Below are 21,759 nucleotides of genomic sequence, written 5' to 3' on the forward strand. Positions count from 1 at the left end.
CACAGACACACACACACACACACACACACACACACAAACGGCACACACAAGCATTTCGCTACACCCTCAATAACATCTGTTAAATATGTGTATGTGACCAATAAAATTAGATTTAGATGTTTTGATTTGATTGTTATTGTTCTATTCAGTGAAAGAGAAGGGAAAGAGAGAGGAGGGGCGGGGGGCAACAGAACAGGTCATATGTAAGAGAAAAAGGAACCAGAGGTAGGAAGAGGGATAGATAGGAGGGGTCTTTAAAAAGGAGGAGAGTGTCCTGTTTTAGCAAACTTTCCTCAATAATCTCTTTTACAAGCTTTTAGAAAACACACACAGGACAATGTAGTGCCTGTAACTGGATAGCTTATGTTCATGAAGGAATGTGATTCTTCCGTCTACCCAGAGTGACTCAACCAGAGTGAGGAACGGAGTAATAGACAGGAATGCCCAAAATTATTTTTATGCATGAAACTGTAGTGTGTGTGTGTGTGTGTGTGTGTGTGTGTGTGTGTGTGCACATGTCTCATAATATATATATATTTTAAAATGATGGTGTGTTAGTGAGCTTGTGTGTTCCTGACAGTTTATTAGTCAGTATGAATGTGTTTGTGCATGTATGCATGTCTGTGAGAATGCTTGTGTACATGTGCATGCTTGCTTGTGTGTGGGGGACAGAGAGGGAGCCAGAGGTGTGATCATGTCTTTGGTTCATACCCGCCTTCTCATTGTGGAGACATTCTAGACCAGGACAAACACACAATGAGGGAGGGTTGTGCCAAGTCTCTTGCTACCCCACGGCCAGTCTCATGCCTCAAGAACACCCCACATTCTACAGTCATTTTCAAGAGTTCCAGAGGCAGATTACAACTCAGAATGTAGAATTTTATACTTTCTCTCTCTCTCTCTCTCTCTCTCTCTCTCTCTCTCTCTCTAATTCAATTCTATTCAATATAAGGGGCTTTTTTTGCCATGGGAAACATATGTTAACATTGCCAAAGCACGTGAAGTAGATAATAAACAAAAGTGAAATAAACAATAAAAATATACAGTGAACATGACACTCACAGAAGTTCTGCCCTCTGTTTCGTTTCCCTTCCTCTGTGTCAATTCCAAGCTGCATTGTTCATCAGATTGTTCATATACTATTGTCAATTTAATATTGTCTTCAGGCTAACTCTGTTATATGTGTGAAATGAGGGAGGAATTACATGTTGTCTTAAACTGCATATAACACATTCTGTTTGTGATATTAAGATTTTAACAACAATAGTGTGTTAGACTTATTTAGGAAAAGTCAAGGGACTCATTTTGAGACTCATTTTGAGTCCATATGATGCTCTCCTAGTGTTGAATTGTTACATTTTGTGGCCACCTTGCCTACTATCTCCTGGTCCCTGAGCCAAGCCTACTATCTCCTGGTCTCTGAGACAAGCCTACTATCTCCTGGTCCCTGAGCCAAGCCTACGATCTCCTGGTCTCTGAGCCAAGCCTACTATCTCCTGGTCTCTGAGCCAAGCCTACTATCTCCTGGTCTCTGAGCCAAGCCTACTATCTCCTGGTCCCTGAGCCAAGCCTACTATCTCCTGGTCTCTGAGCCAAGCCTACTATCTCCTGGTCCCTGAGCCAAGCCTACTATCTCCTGGTCTCTGAGCCAAGCCTATTATCTCCTGGTCCCTGAGCCAATCCTATTATCTCCTGGTCCCTGAGCCAAGCCTACTATCTCCTGGTCTCTGAGCCAAGCCTACTATCTCCTGGTCCCTGAGCCAAGCCTACTGTCTCTGAGCCAAGCCTACTATCTCCTGGTCCCTGAGCCAAGCCTACTATCTCCTGGTCTCTGAGCAAAGCCTACTATCTCCTGGTCTCTGAGCCAAGCCTACTATCTCCTGGTCTCTGAGCCAAGCCTACTATCTCCTGGTCCCTGAGCCAAGCCTACTATCTCCTGGTCTCTGAGCCAAGCCTACTATCTCCTGGTCTCTGAGCCAAGCCTACTATCTCCTGGTCCCTGAGCCAAGCCTACTATCTCCTGGTCCCTGAGCCAAGCCTACTATATCCTGGTCCCTGAGCATAGCCTACTATCTCCTGGTCGCTGAGGCAGTAAAAGTTTGCCAAGCATATTGTGATTTATTACTGTTAGATCAAGGCATTATGTTCTAGTCTCATTAATTATAGACCTATGGTTTATTATGTGTGGGTCTATGTGAGTTTCTTGTTAAATGCAATAGTCATGGATTTCTCTAGGCCTACATGACTATTTGGTAGGTAATGCGAAATCACATGTTAGATGGTTTGTCATTCTTTTATGATGTTTTCAAGAAGATTTGAGCGCCCACATTTTGCCCCACCTACATGTTTGCTGGCCTTGCCATCAACTGATATCTGCCTATACCACTGAGAGTCTCACAAGATCCAGTGCTGTTTTTTAACTGTGTGGTTTGTGGTGTGCTTGTTTGTCTATGTGTAATACCACTGGCTCCCTAGCATATTGTTGTGGTTGTTTGTCTATGTGTAATAACACTGGCTCCCTAGCATATTGTTGTGCTTGTTTGTCTATGTGTAATACCACTGGCTCCCTAGCATATTGTTGTGCTTGTTTGTCTATGTGTAATAACTCTGGCTCCCTAGCATATTGTTGTGGTTGTTTGTCTATGTGTAATACCACTGGTTCCCTAGCATATTGTTGTGCTTGTTTGTCTATGTGTAATAACACTGGCTCCCTAGCATATTGTTGTGGTTGTTTGTCTATGTTTAATACCACTGGCTCCCTAGCATATGGTTGTGCTTGTTTGTCTATGTGTAATACCACTGGCTCCCTAGCATATTGTTGTGGTTGTTTGTCTATGTGTAATACCACTGGCTCCCTAGCATATTGTTGTGCTTGTTTGTCTATGTGTAATACCACTGGCTCCCTAGCATATTGTTGTGATTGTTTGCCTGCTAAAGCCTACAAGTGTTATTCTGTTCCACTCTGTCTGTCTTCAAGTGGTTCAGGTGCTGCTTGTCTGCCTGTCTACCTGTCTGCCTGTCTTCCTGTCTGCCTGTCTGCCTGCTGCATTTGGGTGGTGTCTGTCCTCAAGTGGCTCAGGTGCTGCCTGTCTGCCTGTCTGCCTGCCTGCCTGCCTGCTGCATTCGGGTGGTGTCTGTCCTCAAGTGACTTAGGTGCTGTCCTTGATATGCGGGCCAGTTGCCAATCCCTGCTCTAGGGTATTGATTTAGCATTCTATCGCTCAGATACACTCAGAGAGGAGGAAAACCATCAGAACATTCTGCCATCACAGGGTGTCAGGAAAAAGTTCTATAGAGCTGTGTGTGTACTCAGAGGTGCATGTGTGTTAGCTGATTTTTTTTATTTTTTAGGAAAGTTTTACTTGCAATGATTGTGATATGTGGTTGTCTTACCTGCCTTATTTGAATTACTGACTGTACATCACTGTGAGCATTGTGTCTGCTAAGTGACCAACATGTTAAAGATGTTTGCATGCTTTTATTGTGTTCCATTTCAGACTGTAGTCTGCTCTTCATATGGACCCATTTATGTGGTGTTTAGTTTCTTATTGTAGTCAAGTCCTTATATAGAGAAGTGTGCCTCTCTCTTCCCCCCCCCCCCCCTTTCTTAATTCAATTCAAAGGGCTTTATTGGCACGGGAAACATATGTTAACATTGCCAAAGCAAGTGAAATAGATAATATACGAAAGTTAAATAAACAATCAAAAATCACAGTAAACATTACACTCACAACAATTTCAAAGGAATAGAGTCATTTAACATGTAATTTTATGGCTATGTTCAGTGTTATAAAAATTGGCAAATAATGCAAGTACAAAATGGAAAATAAATATAATATTGTAAATTCAAACGTTTGTTCACTGGTTGTCCTTTTCTTGTGGCAACAGGTCACAAATATTGCTGCTGTGATGGCACATTGTGGTATTTCACTCAATAGATATGGGAGTTATCAAAATTTGTTTCGTTTTTTTTCAAATTCTTTCTGGGTCTGTGTAATCTGAGTGTAATATGTGTCTCTATTATGGTCATACATTTGACAGCTCAGTTTCCACCTCATTTTGTGGGCAATGTGCACAAAGCCAGTCTTCTCTTGAGCCAGGTCTGCCTAAGTTGGCCTCTCTCAATAGCAAGGCTATGCTCACTTGAGTCTGTACACAGTCCAAGCTTACCTTAGTTTTGGGTCAGTCCCAGTGGTCAGGTATTCTACCACTTTATACTCTCTGTTTATGGCCAAATAGCATTCCAGTTTGCTCTGTTGTTAATTTTTTTCCAATGTGTCAAGTAATTATATTTTTGTTTTCTCATGATTTGGTTGGGTCTAATTGTGTTGCTGTTGCTGTCCTGGGGCTCTGTGGGATCTGTTTGTTTTTGTGAACAGAGCACCAGGACCAGCTTGTTTAGGGCACTCTTCTCTAGGTTAATATCTCTGTAGGTAATGGCTTTGCTATGGATGGTTTGGGAATCGCTTCCTTTAATGTGGTTGTGGAATTTAACATATATTTTCTGGATTTTGATAATTAGCAGGTATCGGCCTAAATCTGCTCTGCATGAATTATTTGGTGTTTTACATTGTACACTGAGGTTTTTTTCTGAACTCAGTCTCATCTTGGTGTTTGTCCCAGTTTGTGAATTCACGGTTGTTTATCAGACCTCAGACCTTACAAACATAAAGGGCAACGGGTTCTATAACTGATTCAAGTCTTTTTTGTAGCCTGATCATAATGTTCCTTTTAATGGCATAGAATGCCCTTCTTGCCTTGTCTCTCAGATCGTTCACAGCTTTGTGGGAGTCACTTCTCTCTCTCTTTAACCCAGGCAGGTCATGTGACTGCAGATAGGGTGTCTCCTGCATTCCAGCCTTCTGCATCTGCAACGAGCGGAAGGAGGGAGAGACAGAGAAGAGACTGAGCAAATTAGGAATGGAAAGAGAGAGGGACTACTCTGTGTGTGTGTGTGTGTGTGTGTGTGTGTGTGTGTGTGTGTGTGTGTGTGTGTGTGTGTGTGTGTGTGTGGTGTGTGTGTGTGTGTGTGTGTGTGTGTGTGTGTGTGTGTGTGTGTGGTGTGTGTGCGTGTGTGCGTGCGTGCGCGTATTTTGTTCTGTGGCCTTTCGTTGGTAAAGAGCAGCAGCTGGTCATTAGAACAGAGCACAGTACTGCATTCACAAACATATCCAACCTGTTTGCTGAGCTGTGATTTATATTATCATCTAGGTTTTTATTTGAACTTATATCTAGAAGTAGGGAACATTAGTTTATTGACACAAGGATTCCCCCATCTCTTTCTCTTTACTCTGTATTCTAGGACTGTGTGGTGTGTTGCAAGGTTGTAGTGAAACAGGTTCTTTGAGAAGAGGCTGATTTACCTATGACCATATGGAGTCTGGCTAAATGTGTAATATATTAAGCGTTCGTTATATTAATCCATATCTGAAATCATGATTTACATGTGTATACACACCATACTGTGTGTGTCTTTGCTGGCTCAGCTCCCATGGGAGGGATCAGTCATTAATAGTTTGGGGGGCTGTAAGGGAACAGCCAGCTATGCCATGAGGTGCTGGAACTGGAAGGATGATTGGTCTGTTGCTGGAAAAGTCACTGTCTAGGGTGTGGCCACAGACACTTTTGCTTAGTGGGAGGGGGTTTGGTGCAGTGTTTGTGTATGTGAGTTGTGTCTGTGTGTCGGAGTGGGGGGTTGCTATTGGGTTGTGTCTGAGTTTTTTGAGAGAGAGGGAGAGACTACAGTATCAAGCGTTTCTAGGGGAAGGCTGTGCAGTCACTGCTTTAGTATGCAAGACAGGTGTGTCTGCAGAGGCAGGGAGAGAGTGGAGAGGCACGGAGGAAAGAGGGAGGAATGAGAGAGAGGGAAAGGGGACAGGGAGGTGTGAGGAGGAGCCTTCTAATCTCCTCTCTCATTCTCGTTCCCCCTTCTCTCATCCCTCTCTTCTCTCCATCTCTGAGCTCCCTTTTCCACATCATTAGAATACAAACCCAGCTCTTGCTTCTCTTTTGAGCTTTTAACCTCTCCTTTCCTCTCATTTAAATTTAAGGTGCTTTATTAGCATGGGAAACCTATTTCTACATTGCCAAAAGCAAGTCAAATAGATAATAAACAGAAGTGAAATAAACAGTAAAAAATGAACAGTAAACATTACACTCACAAAAGTTCCAAAGGAATATACTTTCCAAATGTCATCAGAATGGCTATATACAGTGTTGTAACGATGTGCAAATGTCATCAGAATGGCTATATACAGTGTTGTAACGATGTGCAAATGTCATCAGAATGGCTATATACAGTGTTGTAACGATGTGCAAATGTCATCAGAATGGCTATATACAGTGTTGTAACGATGTGCAAATGTCATCAGAATGGCTATATACAGTGTTGTAACGATGTGCAAATGTCATCAGAATGGCTATATACAGTGTTGTAACGATGTGCAAATGTCATCAGAATGGCTATATACAGTGTTGTAACGATGTGCAAATGTCATCAGAATGGCTATATACAGTATTGTAACGATGTGCAAATGTCATCAGAATGGCTATATACAGTGTTGTAACGATGTGCAAATGTCATCAGAATGGCTATATACAGTGTTGTAACGATGTGCAAATGTCATCAGAATGGCTATATACAGTGTTGTAACGATGTGCAAATGTCATCAGAATGGCTATATACAGTGTTGTAACGATGTGCAAATGTCATCAGAATGGCTATATACAGTGTTGTAACGATGTGCAAATGTCATCAGAATGGCTATATACAGTGTTGTAACGATGTGCAAATGTCATCAGAATGGCTATATACAGTGTTGTAACGATGTGCACATATTTAAAGTAGAAAAGGGAAAATAAATCGACATAAATATGGGTGGTATATACAATAGTGTTTGTTTTTCACAGGTTGCCTTTTTCTTGGCAACAGGTCACACATATGCCTGCTCTCTCTCCCTCTTTCTATTTACCAGTGTTTCTCATCTGTTCCTGACTGCTGATGGGTGGACAGAAGGTGTGTGTGTGGTGGGTTGTGGATTAATGATATCTCAGCTTGTCATTATTGAGCAGTAGCTGAGATCAGGATATGTGGAGGAGGAGATGTAGCAGAGTGGGTGGAGTAGAGGAGGGAAGAGGAGTGAAGGAAAGGAGGGGGAGAAAGAGAGGCGATAGGGAGCTGGTTAGGAGTTAACGACCGTTCCTCCCTCTTTCCACCCCTCCCTCTATCTCACTGATACACTGACTCTAAAGGCTTTTAAAAAAGAAAACCCTCTCTCCATCACCGACCCAGCAACAGTTCCTAACCCTGTGTTACTCCTGAGAGCTGGTGACAGGTTACTAACCCTGTGTTACTCCTGAGAGCTGGTGACAGTTTCCTAACCCTGTGTTAGTCCTGAGAGCTGGTGACAGGTTACTAACCCTGTGTTACTCCTGAGAGCTGGTGACAGTTTCCTAACCCTGTGTTAGTCCTGAGAGCTGGTGACAGGTTACTAACCCTGTGTTACTCCTGAGAGCTGGTGACAGGTTACTAACCCTGTGTTACTCCTGAGAGCTGGTGACAGGTTACTAACCCTGTGTTAGTCCTGAGAGCTGGTGACAGGTTACTAACCCTGTGTTACTCATGAGAGCTGGTGACAGGTTACTAACCCTGTGTTACTCCTGAGAGCTGGTGACAGGTTACTAACCCTGTGTTACTCCTGAGAGCTGGTGACAGGTTACTAACCCTGTGTTACTCCTGAGAGCTGGTGACAGGTTACTAACCCTGTGTTACTCCTGAGAGCTGGTGACAGTTTCCTTACCCTGTGTTACTCCTGAGAGCTGGTGACAGGTTACTAACCCTGTGTTACTCCTGAGAGCTGGTGACAGGTTACTAACCCTGTGTTACTCCTGAGAGCTGGTGACAGGTTACTAACCCTGTGTTACTCCTGAGAGCTGGTGACAGGTTACTAACCCTGTGTTACTCCTGAGAGCTGGTGACAGGTTACTAACCCTGTGTTACTCCTGAGAGCTGGTGACAGGTTACTAACCCTGTGTTACTCCTGAGAGCTGGTGACAGGTTACTAACCATGTGTTAATCCTGAGAGCTGGTGACAGGTTACTAACCCTGTGTTAATCCTGAGAGCTGGTGACAGGTTACTAACCCTGTGTTACTCCTGAGAGCTGGTGACAGGTTACTAACCCTGTGTTAATCCTGAGAGCTGGTGACAGGTTACTAACCATGTGTTAATCCTGAGAGCTGGTGACAGGTTACTAACCCTGTGTTAATCCTGAGAGCTGGTGACAGGTTACTAACCCTGTGTTACTCCTGAGAGCTGGTGACAGGTTACTAACCCTGTGTTAATCCTGAGAGCTGGTGACAGGTTACTAACCCTGTGTTAATCCTGAGAGCTGGTGACAGGTTACTAACCCTGTGTTAATCCTGAGAGCTGGTGACAGGTTACTAACCCTGTGTTACTCCTGAGAGCTGGTGACAGGTTAATGGTGTTGCTGCACTCCTCTTTTCTCTCTTCTCTTTTCTGTCTGTTTGTTTTCTATCTGACAGAAGGGTTCTGCTAGCGGTTAAGAGCGTTGGGCCAGTAACCAAAAGGTCACTGGTCAAATCCCCGAGCCGACTAGGTAACAAAATCTGTCTGTGCCCTAGAGCAAAGTACTTAACCCTAATTGCACCTCTAAGTCACTCTGGATAAGAGCATCTGCTAAATGATTCAAATTTAAAAATTATTAGGATGGTTTAGTTTGTTTCAGACGGGTTCTAGATTCAAGCAGTGATAGTCTGCTGTTATCTGTAATATGTTGTCAGTTCATAGCAGTATATTTGTGTTTTATTTTACTAATGGTGGTAAACTAGGTCAAAAACACTGGGCACAGGGTTCTCACAAGGTGCTTAAGGTACTTGAATTTGGAACTCTGAAATTCATGTACTGGAATACCTTGAAAATCTGACGTTTTCTCAAGTTGGTACTTGAAAAGTAATTAAAGTATTAAAATGAGAGGAGACCAGAAAATGATCAAATATGTTAATTTGAAAAACATTAGAAACATGTATTGGTCTTCCAAATGTAATTTTCAGGTATACTACACAGTTGAATTTCCTCACGTGTTCCGCACTCTGGTTGCCAGGTGAGCTTGCTCATTCCACCCACACTGGCACTCAACAATGCAGGTACAGAACTGACTGATTAGAGCCAAACGTCCCATCGCTGGCTAAAATGCTGGGCAAATGTAGATTTAACCCTGCCTAGCAGGATATTGATGTTTATGAATGGGTTTTGCCAGACTTAACCAGGGATGTAGCGGAGGGTAAACACCGTTTACTCACCTTTTTATTTGTAAAATAGCATTTACTCACCTTTTTTAATTTGTTAATGATCATTTACTCACTTATTGCGTTCTCATGAGTGATTCTTGTATGCTCGTTATGTTTGCCTGCTACCCTGGATTTGCCTTTTTAGCAGCGCATTCATTCACCACTCTGTCCAAAGGGAAACTTTGCCAACGACAGGCCGAGAGGTGAAACAAACTACCTCAGCCCAGACCTATAGTGGCAAGTGGCAGAGCGAATGCCGCTGAATAAAAAAAAAACATCCCTTGACTCCTGCTGTGTCAACAGACATCCCCCAAACAAACAAAAACTGACTCTCGGAGAATGAGTGTACAACTAGTAAATTGTCACTGATATTTCAGTCAGATGTCCAGGTATTTGGTTGTGGCGATATACTGCCTTCTGGTGGCGACTAGAAGCAATTGCATAATAGGAACTATTACAAATGGATGGTCCTTGAAAATAAATATTAGTTCTGGAAGTATTTGAAAATCCTTGAATTTGACTTGCCACTGTCTATTTTATACGGACCCAGTGAACATTTAGATTATTTTTTAATCCTGCTTTTTGTACCTTTTAAAGTTTTTTTTATCAATGAGATGTGAGCTTTTTTTGAACTCATAAATGTTTTGTACCTCTACATGTTCAGAGTGTGATAGCTCATTGTGATATCTCTACACCAGGGGTTATGACACATTATGATGCCTGAAATCAAGCGTTACCGCCATATAACCAGGCAGCTATGTCCTGTCAATGTCCTCTGTTGTCCTGTGAATGGCTAGAATAGAAGGTCAGTGTGAATATAGAATGGATTTACCTTGTTTACTTGGTGCTGCTGCTGCTTGGTTCACTGCCAACAAAACTCTCCACAACACTTTGTATTGAAGAGGCCTAAAACCAGAGAAAGTAAAATGAGAGAATAGTGAAATGGGAGTAGCAGTGTGTAACTGGGGAGTCACTAACCTTATATACACTTGACTTTCACTTAACACACTGCCTATTCTATTTTATTTATATGTACAGCACAGGAGGCTGCTGAGGGGAGGACGGCTCATAATAATGTCTGGAACGAAGCAAATGGAAACCATGTGTTTTTTGTTTTTGATAACATTCCATAAATTCCGCTCCAGATATTACCACAAGCCTGTCCTCCCCAATTAAGGTGCCACCAACCTCCTGTGATGTACAGTACTGTAGTAATGCAGTAATGCAGTGTGTGTGTGTGTGTGTGTGTGTGTGCGCGTGCGTGCGTGCGTGTGTGCACGTACGTGTGTGTATACTTTGGGTAATTTAATAGCTTTTTGCTCTAATAGCCGTAAGCCTATTTGGTTCTGGTGCAGACATAGTTAACACACACACACACACACACAGAAATCTCGCCCGGGGCACTGTGGCCATGAATTTCTTCCGCTGGGCGATAGTAATCAGATAAAAAGCACAGTGCTCGGTCCAGAATGACAAAGTTCATCTATGAATCAGTTGTCTGCATCCCAAATGGTATTCTATTCCTTTACAGTGTACTTTTTTGGACTAGGTCCCGATAGGGCTCTGGTCAAAAGTAGTGCACTATATACAGCATAGGCTGCCATTTGGGACACATGGCTGCCATTTGGGACACATATATTGTCATAGGAACAGATGTCTAACCCAGGGTTTTCCATACTTTGTCCTGTAATGTACAATACTTTCTGAATGTACTGTATGTAGGCTACTGAGCTTGTCTTACGTTTTCAGCACAGCCATTAAAAACTAAGACACAAATTACAAAAGAGGGAGCCAGAGGCCGACACAGTGGTTCTTCCTTTAAAAGTTTATAGCTTATGCCGCGATTGTTTGTGGTAGATGATGGCATATTGTGGTAAATTACGTCATTCTGGCAACAATTGCCGACACTTAAATAATGTGCCATAAAATTCTGCAGCACCCTGCAAGCTGTGCTGCAGTACACTGCAACTTTTAGAGGACGAACCACTGTATATTGTAAACACAGCGGTCAGCAACCTTTACCATTTGGAGTGCCAAGTTATCCTACCATTTCTACTCATCTGCTTGCTGATGATTCATCTACTGACGATTTTCATATGAACGTTTTGTGAAACCCGTTTCACTTCAGTTATAATAGTCTTCATATTTCAAAATCAATTTTATGTGGTTAATCCAAATTATATCTAAATGAAAATGATACAAATCTAAAAGTAACTTCTAGTGCCAATATGTAAAAATAGCCTACCTAAAGCCAACACATATCCTGAGAAAAATGTTAATATCCTATAAATCACATTGGCTATGCATGGTGGCCTCTGCAAGGAACTTTAAAATTTTTATCAAGTATTAAACTTGGTCTGGCCTGAAGCTCATGCTAGCGAACTTGCAATATTGTTTAAAATATTCTGGTACCTCTGAGTTTCCTGTGCCAGTGAGCTACAGACAGACAGACACAGCTGTAGGCTATTTGCGCAGTCTATTTGATTTTTCAAATAGGTTATGTTGAGAAACTGTTGTCATTCTCAATGGATGTAAAAACAGACTTTGTTTACTTGCTGTTTGAAGTGAAGAAAAAAATACTTTGAGAAGCTCCACGGTGATGTTTAGTGAAGACAATCAAAAATAGCATCAGATCCCCAAATGGGCACATTTATAAGCCTACATTTACGCGCAGGCCAGGTAGCCTAGGCCTAGTTGTATAGATGGGGGAGAAAAAGAGGGCGAGAAAGCAGGGTAAAGGGAGAGGTGAGAGTGAGAAAAAGAGAGGGGGAGAAAGTAAGTGAGAATAAGGAAAGGAGAGAGCAGATTGTGTACCTAGTGTAGGTGGTCACATGGCCTTATGGTCTCTCTGCCTGTTGAGAGAGTCTAACTGCTGCACTCCCTCTCTTTCTATTCTACCTATCTTCCTCTCATTCTATCATTCTTTCTACTTACTGTATCTACCTCTTGTTTTACCTCATCCCTACCTACCCTTTGTCTATCTACTCTATCTGTTTTCTACTGCTCCTCTGTCCCCCTGTTCTATCCTCCTTTCTACTTACTGTATGGACCCTCTTTCACTGCTGTGGACTTCATCTAGCTCCTCTCCCTCTCTATATTCATATCATTCCTCCTCCTTCACCCCCTCTCACTTTTTCTATCCTTCTTTTTCACTTTTACCACTCCCTCCCTCTCTCTCTCTCTCTTTACTTCTCTCTCTGTCTCACTCTCTCTCACCCTCTCTTTCCTCCCTCTCTTTCTCTCTCTAGTTGTCAAAGTGGGCTCTTCAGTAGTCTGGCAGTGTATTCTGATTAGAATGTAGTGATAATTACAGTGTAAGTGTGGTGAGTTAAGTGACAACAGGCCCAGTAGCAGAGCTAAGAGTTAATCAAACACCCAGCCACGTTGTTAAAACAGAATGTCTTTAAAACACAGGGAAGGTACAGTATAAGGGCTAAAGGAGAGCTTTTACTGGTGTGGCCTTGTAGCCTTGTCCCTATGTAGTGTGTCTCTCCCAGCTATTTTAACACTCAGCAACAGGACTTTGGACCACAGGGTGTGGCACTGGTGTGTGTGTGTGTGTGTGTGTGTGTGTGTGTGTGTGTGTGTGTGTGTGTGTGTGTGTGTGTGTGTGTGTGTGTGTGTGTGTGTGTGTGTGTGTGTGTGTGTGTGTGCGCGCAGAATATGTGTGTGTTGCAGTATAACATGGAGTGTGTTTTCTGTCTCATGCAGGGAGTGTATTTCTGCCCTCTGCTCTGTGTTTGTATGAATGAGGAAGTGGATTTAGTTGGCCACCTGCCTTGTATTTGTACTGCTCTCAATTCCTTAGCTAGTAGTAGATAGACACACTCAGCCTGTTCTCTGGCTATTCAATAATCTGCTCTCTCTCCCATATCCATCTACTTCTAGAAACTAAGGTATGATTTCCGCTCTCTCTCTCCCTCCATTTCAATTTAAGGGTCTTTATTGGCATGGAAAACATATATGTTAACATTGCCAAAGCAAGTGAAATAGATAATAAACAAAAGTGAAATAAACAATACATGTACATTACACTCACAAAAGTTCCAAAAGAATAAAGACATTTCAAATGTAATATGTCTATATACAGTGTTGTAATGATGTGGAAAATAGTTAAAGTACAAAAGGGAAAATAAATAATCATAAATATAGGTTATATTTACAATGGTGTTTGTTCTTTACTGGTTGCCCTTTTCTAGTGGCAACAGGTCACAAATCTTGCTGCTGTGATGACACACTGTGGTATTTCACCCAATAGATATGAGAGTTATCAAAATTGGATTTGTTTTCAAATTATTTGTGGGTCTGTGTAATCTGAGGGAAATATGTCTCTAATATGGTCATACATTGGGCAGGAGGTTAGGAAGTACAGCTCAGTTTCCACCTCATTTTGTGGGCAGTGGGCACATAGCCTGTCTTCTCTTGAGAGCCAGGTCTGCCTTCGGTGGCATCTCTCAATAGCAAGGCTATGCTCACTGAGTCTGTACATAGTCAAAGATTTCCTTAATTTTGGGTCAGTCACAGTGGTCAGGTATTCTGCCACAGTGTACTCTCTGTTTAGGGCCTCTCTCGCTCTCGCGGTCTCTGTCTCTCTCCCCCTCCCTGTTCTCTACTTTCTCCTCTCTTTTCCATCGCTGTGCCATAGGCTATAGTTTGTATGTATTTAATCAGGTCATGTTACTACTAGAACAATGAGTGTTCTTCAGGGAATCTAGTGCTCCATAAAAAGCAACCGTATAGTACTGCAGAACGTTTTACAAAGGAGCACAGTCCGTCAGTAAACGCTCTGGTGCTTAGGCTCATTTCACTAATGAAATGACTATATTGGTAGATTAGCGTGCCAGTTGATTAGCTTGGCTTAATGAGCAGCTAGATCCTCGTCCATCGACACCAATAAACATTGCTTCTCCACATAGAGATGTGTTACCGCACTGCGGTGGTGTTGGTGTTGTTATTCTCTCCGGTGATGGATAAAGGATATTTCATGTGGTTTATAGCAACGTGACAGTGAGAAACAAAAGTCGATAAAAGTCATGTTTACAGCTGTCTTTCAGACTGCGTTTTCAAGCCAAAATTACCTAAGTACTGTGGAGAGGAAGAGGGATGGATGGAGAGGGAGAGGGATGGAGTGAAGGGTACAGAGGGAGAGGGTGAGATCAATACACACAGAGAGAGAAATGGAAACATATAGAAGAAATGGAGATTGTAGTGTACTTACTGTATGCTGTCTAAAAGCTCTGCTTGGACCCTTTGCTAATATTGGGAAGCCATTTAGTGGCCTCTAGGCGACTGCTGACATTTCCCAAGTCAATAGATTTAGTTTGGAAACAGTGCAGAGCATGCTCATGTGGCATTTACTCACTGTGACATTTACACACACACACGCGCACGCACACACACACTAGTTACATCAGGCTAATACATTTGTATACCAGATTAGCGATTCCTCTTTTGGCCAGAAGCATTGCTGACAATACCTCCATGGAAACTTTAGAGGCAAGGTTGCTTCCCCTCTGTGGAAACACCACACACACACACAACTACTGTATAATTATTACTGGAGAGCAGAATAGATGGGCATCACATGAGGTTGGTGGCATCTTAATTAGGGAGGACAGGCTCGTAGTAAAGGCTGGAGTGGAATCAGTGGAACGGTATCATACATCAACACATGGTTCCATTTGCTCCATTCTGGCCATTATTACGAAACGTCCTCCCATCAGCAGCCTCCTGTGTTGGGCATTCAGTTTGAGTGGTAAGCAGTATATAGATTGGGGTTGGTTCATTCTAAGTGAGGAGAGGTAAATTATCATGATGGTTGTTCTCTGACCAGCTGGTTCAGTGAAAGGCCTGAGGAGACTGTGCTTTTCCAGGTCAGCTAGTCATGGTGGCTTGGCTACGCTGGCTCAGTTGTTGTCAGGAAGAGGTTAAATCAGTGTAATTGGGCTAACTCTGGTGTTCTATGTTCCAGACAAGAGGATTTTAATCCAATCTAAGTGTTTTAAATTGTAATTTTGTTTTGTCATTTAGCAGACACTCTTATCCAGAGCAACTTACAGGAGCAATTGCTTAAGGGCATATCGACAGATTTTTCACCTAGTCGGCTCTGAGATTCGAACCAGCAGCCTTTCGGTTACTGGCCCAACGTTCTTCACTGCTAGGCTACCATCACTGTACACTGCAACTAGATTATATATACAAAAGTATGTGGACACCCCATTAAATTGCTGTTGCTGACAGGTTTATAAAATTGAGCACACAGCCATGTAATCTGCATAGGCAAACTTTGGCAGTAGAATGGCCCGAACTGAAGAGCTCAGTGACTTTCAACGTGGCACTGTCATAGGGATGCCATCTTTCCAACAAGTCAGGTCATTACATTTCTGCCCTTCTAGATCTGCCCCAGTCAACTGTAAGTGCTGTTACTGTGAAGTGGAAACATCTAGGAGCAACAATGGCTCAGCCGCGAAGTGGTAGGCCACACAAGCTCACAGAACGGGATTGCCGGGTACTGAAGCGCGTAGTGTTGCAATACTCACTGCTGAGTTCTAAACTGCATCTGGAAGCAATGTCAGCACAAGATCTGCTCGTCAAGAACTTAATGAAATGGGTTTCCATCGCCGAGCAGCCGCACACATCACCATGCGCAATGCCAAGCGTCGACTGGAATGGTGTAAAGCTCGCCGCCATTGGAATCTGGAGCAGTGGAAACTCATTCTCTGGAGTGATGAATCACGCTTCAGTCCGATGGACAAATCTGGGTTTGGCAGATGCCTGGAGAACGCTACCTGCCCCAATGCATAGTGCCAACTGTAAACTTTGGTGGAGGAGGAATAATGGTCTGGGACTGTTTTTCATGGTTCGGGCTAGGCCCCTTAGTCCCAGTGAAGAGTGATATTAACGCTACAGCATACAATGACATTGTACGCAATTCTGTGCATCCAACTTTGTGGCAACAGTTTGGGGAAGAACTTTTCCTGTTTCAGCATGACAATTCCCCCGTGCACAAAGCGAGGTCCATACAGAAATGTTATTTTGAGATTGGTGTGGAAGAACTTGACTGGCCTGCACAGAGGCCCTGAACTCAACCCCATCAAAATACCTTTGGGATGAATTGGAACACCGACTTCGAACCAGGCCTAATCGCCCAACATCAGTGTTCGACCTCACTAATGCTCTTGCTGCTGGATTGAAGCAAGTCCCCGCAGCAATATTCCAACATCTAGTGGAATGCTTTCCCAGAAGAGTGGAGGCTGTTATAGCAGCAAAGGGGGGACCAACTCTATATTCATGGAATGAGATGTTCAACAAGCAGGTGTCCACATACGTTTGGTCATGTAGTGTACATCTGCAACCCCGTCTATATGACTAAATAAAAATCTAATCATACACCACTTGCCTATATAAAATATCCACTTCTGGATAATTATACAGTAGTAGTTTGTGTGTGTGTGTGTGTGTGGGTGTGTGGGTGTGGTGTGTATTCCCAGCCTGTGTGACAGAGAATGTGAATCCGGAGAGTCACACTCTGACACATCAGCTCTGATCACATAAGCACACATCAAAGGGTGACCTCCATTTGTGGTGTTTAGTGTGTCATGGAGACCCACTAAACACCACAAGTGTGTGTGACAGGGACACACACACTGTGACACGCACACCGGCCCAGAGGAGCGGTCCAGAGCGCTATCTCACATTAGCATAGTGTCCTCTTGCCGACACACAGTGCTGTATTAAAACCTGCTATGTTAGACTCTAATACCTCCCATTGCAATACCACCTATTATAGCTTCTCTCTACAGCTACACACCACTGATAACTTCTCTATACCACTGGATCCTGTTGTCCTAGAACCCGGTTGCTATGGTTATTCCCATGGTATCTTTATCCATATAGGGTAAAAGCAGTCACTTTGGGACAGGCAGTTGGATAGACTGACAGCCTGTTAATCCTATACAAACAAAAGGGCCGTGGGTGTCATGGGAGAGTCATATTATCTTAAATACTATATATGTCCTACTGTATGTCCTTAGACTTTGTTTAACGTCAATGCAAAGCATGGCTGTCCTCACATTCTTTTACAAGAATCAGCTATTATCTGACTTGAGATCTGTGCTTTTGTATTGTCTTTTATTGTTCGTTTTCTCCTCTTTTTTCCACCTTTCATGCCCTCCACAGAGAATAGTGACCTTGTTGTTCTAACAGGTCATTCCCCAAACCAAACCTCAATTACTTAAATTATGCTCTCATCAGTGTCCCCTCACATTTATTTGAAAACAATGGTAATTTAATTGTATTACTTTTGCAATGTTTAAAAAAACAACTATGTTTTCTTGTCTCTATCTCCTGCAGTTTCGTGCAACAGAAGAAGTGGTCAACGGATCATGTCTCCACTGTTACGTGGAAACTAATGCACTACCGGGTCCAGAAACCCGTCCTCTGACCACACACACTACTTCTACATTACCCACGATTCCTGTCTGCAAAAAAAGTAAGGACTTAGGTGTTGAAGCCCTTAGGTGACTTGGACTTCCTTGTTTTACTATTGAACTATTTCAGCACCACTAACCAGTTCTTAGAGGGACTGTAGAGGCACTGAGAGACAGTCATAGAGTAAAGAGAGAAAAACAAAGAACAACGAAAACAAAATGGCCAACAACACGGCGGACCACCCTCCAGGGAACTCTGTTGCCGATGGCAACCAAGAAGGGGACTTTGGCATCACGGTGATGGATCTCCGGGACCTGATGGAGCTGAGGAGCGGAGAGGCCGTCACCAAGATAGCCGACTCCTACGGAGACGTGCAAGGGCTCTGCCGTAGGCTCAAGACATCACCCATCGAGGGTAAGAGACGCTATACACACACAGACACACACACACACACTACGGTATCACCACCATTAACCCTACTGAGCTTTCATCATGATTATATCATCGTATAGCTGACCCCTATTGGGCCAGAGTTAGCCTGCTGGTTGTGGGTTGTGCAAAACCGTAGATTCCCAGGGCTAAACCACTCTGACAAGACATGGCTGATTGAATCAGTGTGAGCAGCAGAGACATTCAGCCAGAGGGTGAAGGGTTAATTATGGGGGTTAAGTGATGCTGTGTGTCTCTTTCTGTAGGAGGAGAGACCCCTGACCGCACAGCAACTTAACTATCAGGGGCACCTCAGAGTGGTAACTGATTTTAGGACCAGTTATGCCTTTTAGATCACAATGAATAAGACTACATGGACAGGGGAGATCTGATCCTAGATCAGCACTCATATTCTGAGATGCTTGTTTAATATGGCACCAGATACTGTACGATACAGGCTGAAGTCCACTACGTTACCAAAAGTATGCTCATGGAAAATCTCATTCCAAAACCATGGGCATTAACATGGAGTCCCCAGGCTATAACAGCCTCCACTTTTCTGGGAAGAGATGTTGGAACATTGCTGCGGGAACATGCTTCCATTCAGCCACGAGCATTAGGGAGGTCAGGCGCGGATGTTGGGTGATTAGACCTGGCTCGCAGTCAGCATTCAAATCAAATCAAATGTTATTTGTCACATACACATGGTTAGCAGATGTTAATGCAAGTGTAGCGAAATGCTTGTGCTGCTAGTTCTGACAATGCAGTAATAACCAACGAGTAATCTAACCTAACAATTCTACAACTACTACCTTATACACACACACGTGTAAAGGGATAAAGAATATAAACATAAAGATATATGAATGAGTGATGGTACAGAACGGCATAGGCAAGATGCAGTAGATGGTATCGAGTACAGTATATACATATGAGATGAGTAATGTAGGGTATGTAAACAAAGTGGCATAGTTTAAAGTGGCTAGTGATGCATGTATTACATAAAGATGCAGTAGATGATAGAGTACAGTATATACATATACATATAAGATGAGTAATGTAGGGTATGTGAACATTATATTAAGTGGCATTGTTTAAAGTGGCTAGTGATACATTTTTTACATCAATTTCCATTATTATTCAGTCTCTCGGTCCCTGCTACAGGATGCTCTCGATTGTGCATCATTAGAAGTTTGTGAGTGCTTTTGGTGACAAACCGAATTTCTTCAGCCTCCTGAGGTTGAAGAGGCGCTGCTACGCCTTCTTCACAACGCTGTCTGTGTGGGTGGACCAATTCAGTTTGTCCGTGATGTGTACGCCGAGGAACTTAACTTACTACCCTCTCCACTACTGTCCCGTCGATGTGGATAGGGGGATAGGGGGGTGCTCCCTCTGCTGTTTCCTGAAGTCCACAATCATCTCCTTTCCAAGTCATCCGAAAGGTGTTTGAAGGGGTTGAGGCTCGGGTTCTCTACCGGCCAGTCAAGTTCTTCCACACTGATCTCGACAAATCAAATCAAATCAAATCAAATGTATTTATATAGCCCTTCGTACATCAGCTGATATCTCAAGCCGGATTTGGATACAAAAAGATTTCCCAAGCTTTAAACATCCCAAGGAGCACTGTGCAAGCGATAATATTGAAATGGAAGGAGTATCAGACCACTGCAAATCTACCAAGACCTGGCCGTCCCTCTAAACTTTCAGCTCATACAAGGAGAAGACTGATCAGAGATGCAGCCAAGAGGCCCATGATCACTCTGGATGAACTGCAGAGATCTACAGCTGAGGTGGGAGACTCTGTCCATAGGACAACAATCAGTCGTATATTGCACAAATCTGGCCTTTATGGAAGAGTAGCAAGAAGAAAGCCATTTCTTAAAGATATCCATAAAAAGTGTCGTTTAAAGTTTGCCACAAGCCACCTGGGAGACACACCAAACATGTGGAAGAAGGTGCTCTGGTCAGATGAAACCAAAATTGAACTTTTTGGCAACAATGCAAAACGTTATGTTTGGCGTAAAAGCAACACAGCTCATCACCCTGAACACACCATCCCCACTGTCAAACATGGTGGTGGCAGCATCATGGTTTGGGCCTGCTTTTCTTCAGCAGGGACAGGGAAGATGGTTAAAATTGATGGGAAGATGGATGGAGCCAAATACAGGACCATTCTGGAAGAAAACCTGATGGAGTCTGCAAAAGACCTGAGACTGGGACGGAGATTTGTCTTCCAACAAGACATTGATCCAAAACATAAAGCAAAATCTACAATGGAATGGTTCAAAAATAAACATATCCAGGTGTTAGAATGGCCAAGTCAAAGTCCAGACCTGAATCCAATCGAGAATCTGTGGAAAGAACTGAAAACTGCTGTTCACAAATGCTCTCCATCCAACCTCACTGAGCTCGAGCTGTTTTGCAAGGAGGTATGGGAAAAAATGTCAGTCTCTCGATGTGCAAAACTGATAGAGACATACCCCAAGCGACTTACAGCTGTAATCGCAGCAAAAGGTGGTGCTACTAAGTATTAACTTAAGGGGGCTGAATAATTTTGCACGCCCAATTTTTCAGTTTTTGAGATGTTAAAAAAGTTTGAAATATCCAATAAATGTCGTTCCACTTCATGATTGTGTCCCACTTGTTGTTGATTCTTCACAAAAAAATACAGTTTTATATCTTTATGTTTAAAGCCTGAAATGTGGCAAAAGGTCGCAAAGTTCAAGGGGGCCGAATACTTTCGCAAGGCACTGTATATTTACCTGATTGAGATATATTCATTTGTTAGTGTAATTCAGTTTTTGGCCCACCCTCTTGCCCATTCATTGTATTGTGGTAAGTGTGTTAGGATAAAGGCAGGAAGTTGGGCCTTCGGTGGGGGGGGAATCCTTGCTAGATAGTAAGGAGGGTGGGTATATTTTTTTGACTTGAATGTAGTGGCTTCCTTTCCTCTTTACCATAGCCACTGCCCAAGCCTGAAGCGAGTTTGTTTCGTACGCATACAGACATACAGACATACAGACATGTCATATTATGTATTTTCCATATCAAGTAATCTATACTTTAAGTTGATTGGAGAATCATTTTTGTGTTCGATATAAGAAGAATAAACATTTTTGTTGCACCATGTCCCTGGATCTCATTGAATGTTTGGTCGTTAGGAAACCTTGAGTGTGGACTGTATGCGTACGAAACAAACCCGCTTCAGGCTTGGGCAGTGGCTATGGTAAAGAGCAAAGGAAGGCACTACATAAGCTTCAGCACTTATCGGTCCCGTTCTGTGATCTTGTGTGGCCTACCATTTCGCGGCTGAGCCATTGTTGCTCCTAGACGTTTCCACTTCACAATAACAGCACGTACAGTTGACTGGGGCAGCTCTAGCAGGGCAGAAATTTGACGAACTGACTTGTTGGAAAGGTGGCATCCTATGACGGTGCCACGTTGAAAGTCATCCTATGCGGTGCCACAGGCCATTCTACTGCCAATGTTTGTTTATGGAGATTGCATGGTTGTGTGCTCGATTTTATACACCTTTCAGTAACTGGTGTGGCTATAATAGCCTAAAACTAATTTGAAGACGTGTCCACAGACTT

At 43.0% G+C, this 21,759-nt stretch overlaps 1 protein-coding gene across 1 annotated transcript in view; it reads left to right on the forward strand.

Moving 5' to 3' along the window:
* The window catches only part of LOC109891301 (plasma membrane calcium-transporting ATPase 4-like), a 150,417-nt gene that overhangs the window by 39,365 nt on the left and 89,293 nt on the right, over positions 1 to 21,759 (forward strand). The window contains 1 exon segment of the mRNA XM_031825486.1: positions 17,660 to 18,151. Within this exon segment, the coding sequence (XP_031681346.1) occupies positions 17,956 to 18,151 (196 nt within the window). The 5' untranslated portion in view covers positions 17,660 to 17,955.

Source organism: Oncorhynchus kisutch, linkage group LG5 (genome assembly GCF_002021735.2).
Source record: "Oncorhynchus kisutch isolate 150728-3 linkage group LG5, Okis_V2, whole genome shotgun sequence".
Classification (NCBI taxonomy): Eukaryota; Metazoa; Chordata; class Actinopteri; order Salmoniformes; family Salmonidae; genus Oncorhynchus; species Oncorhynchus kisutch.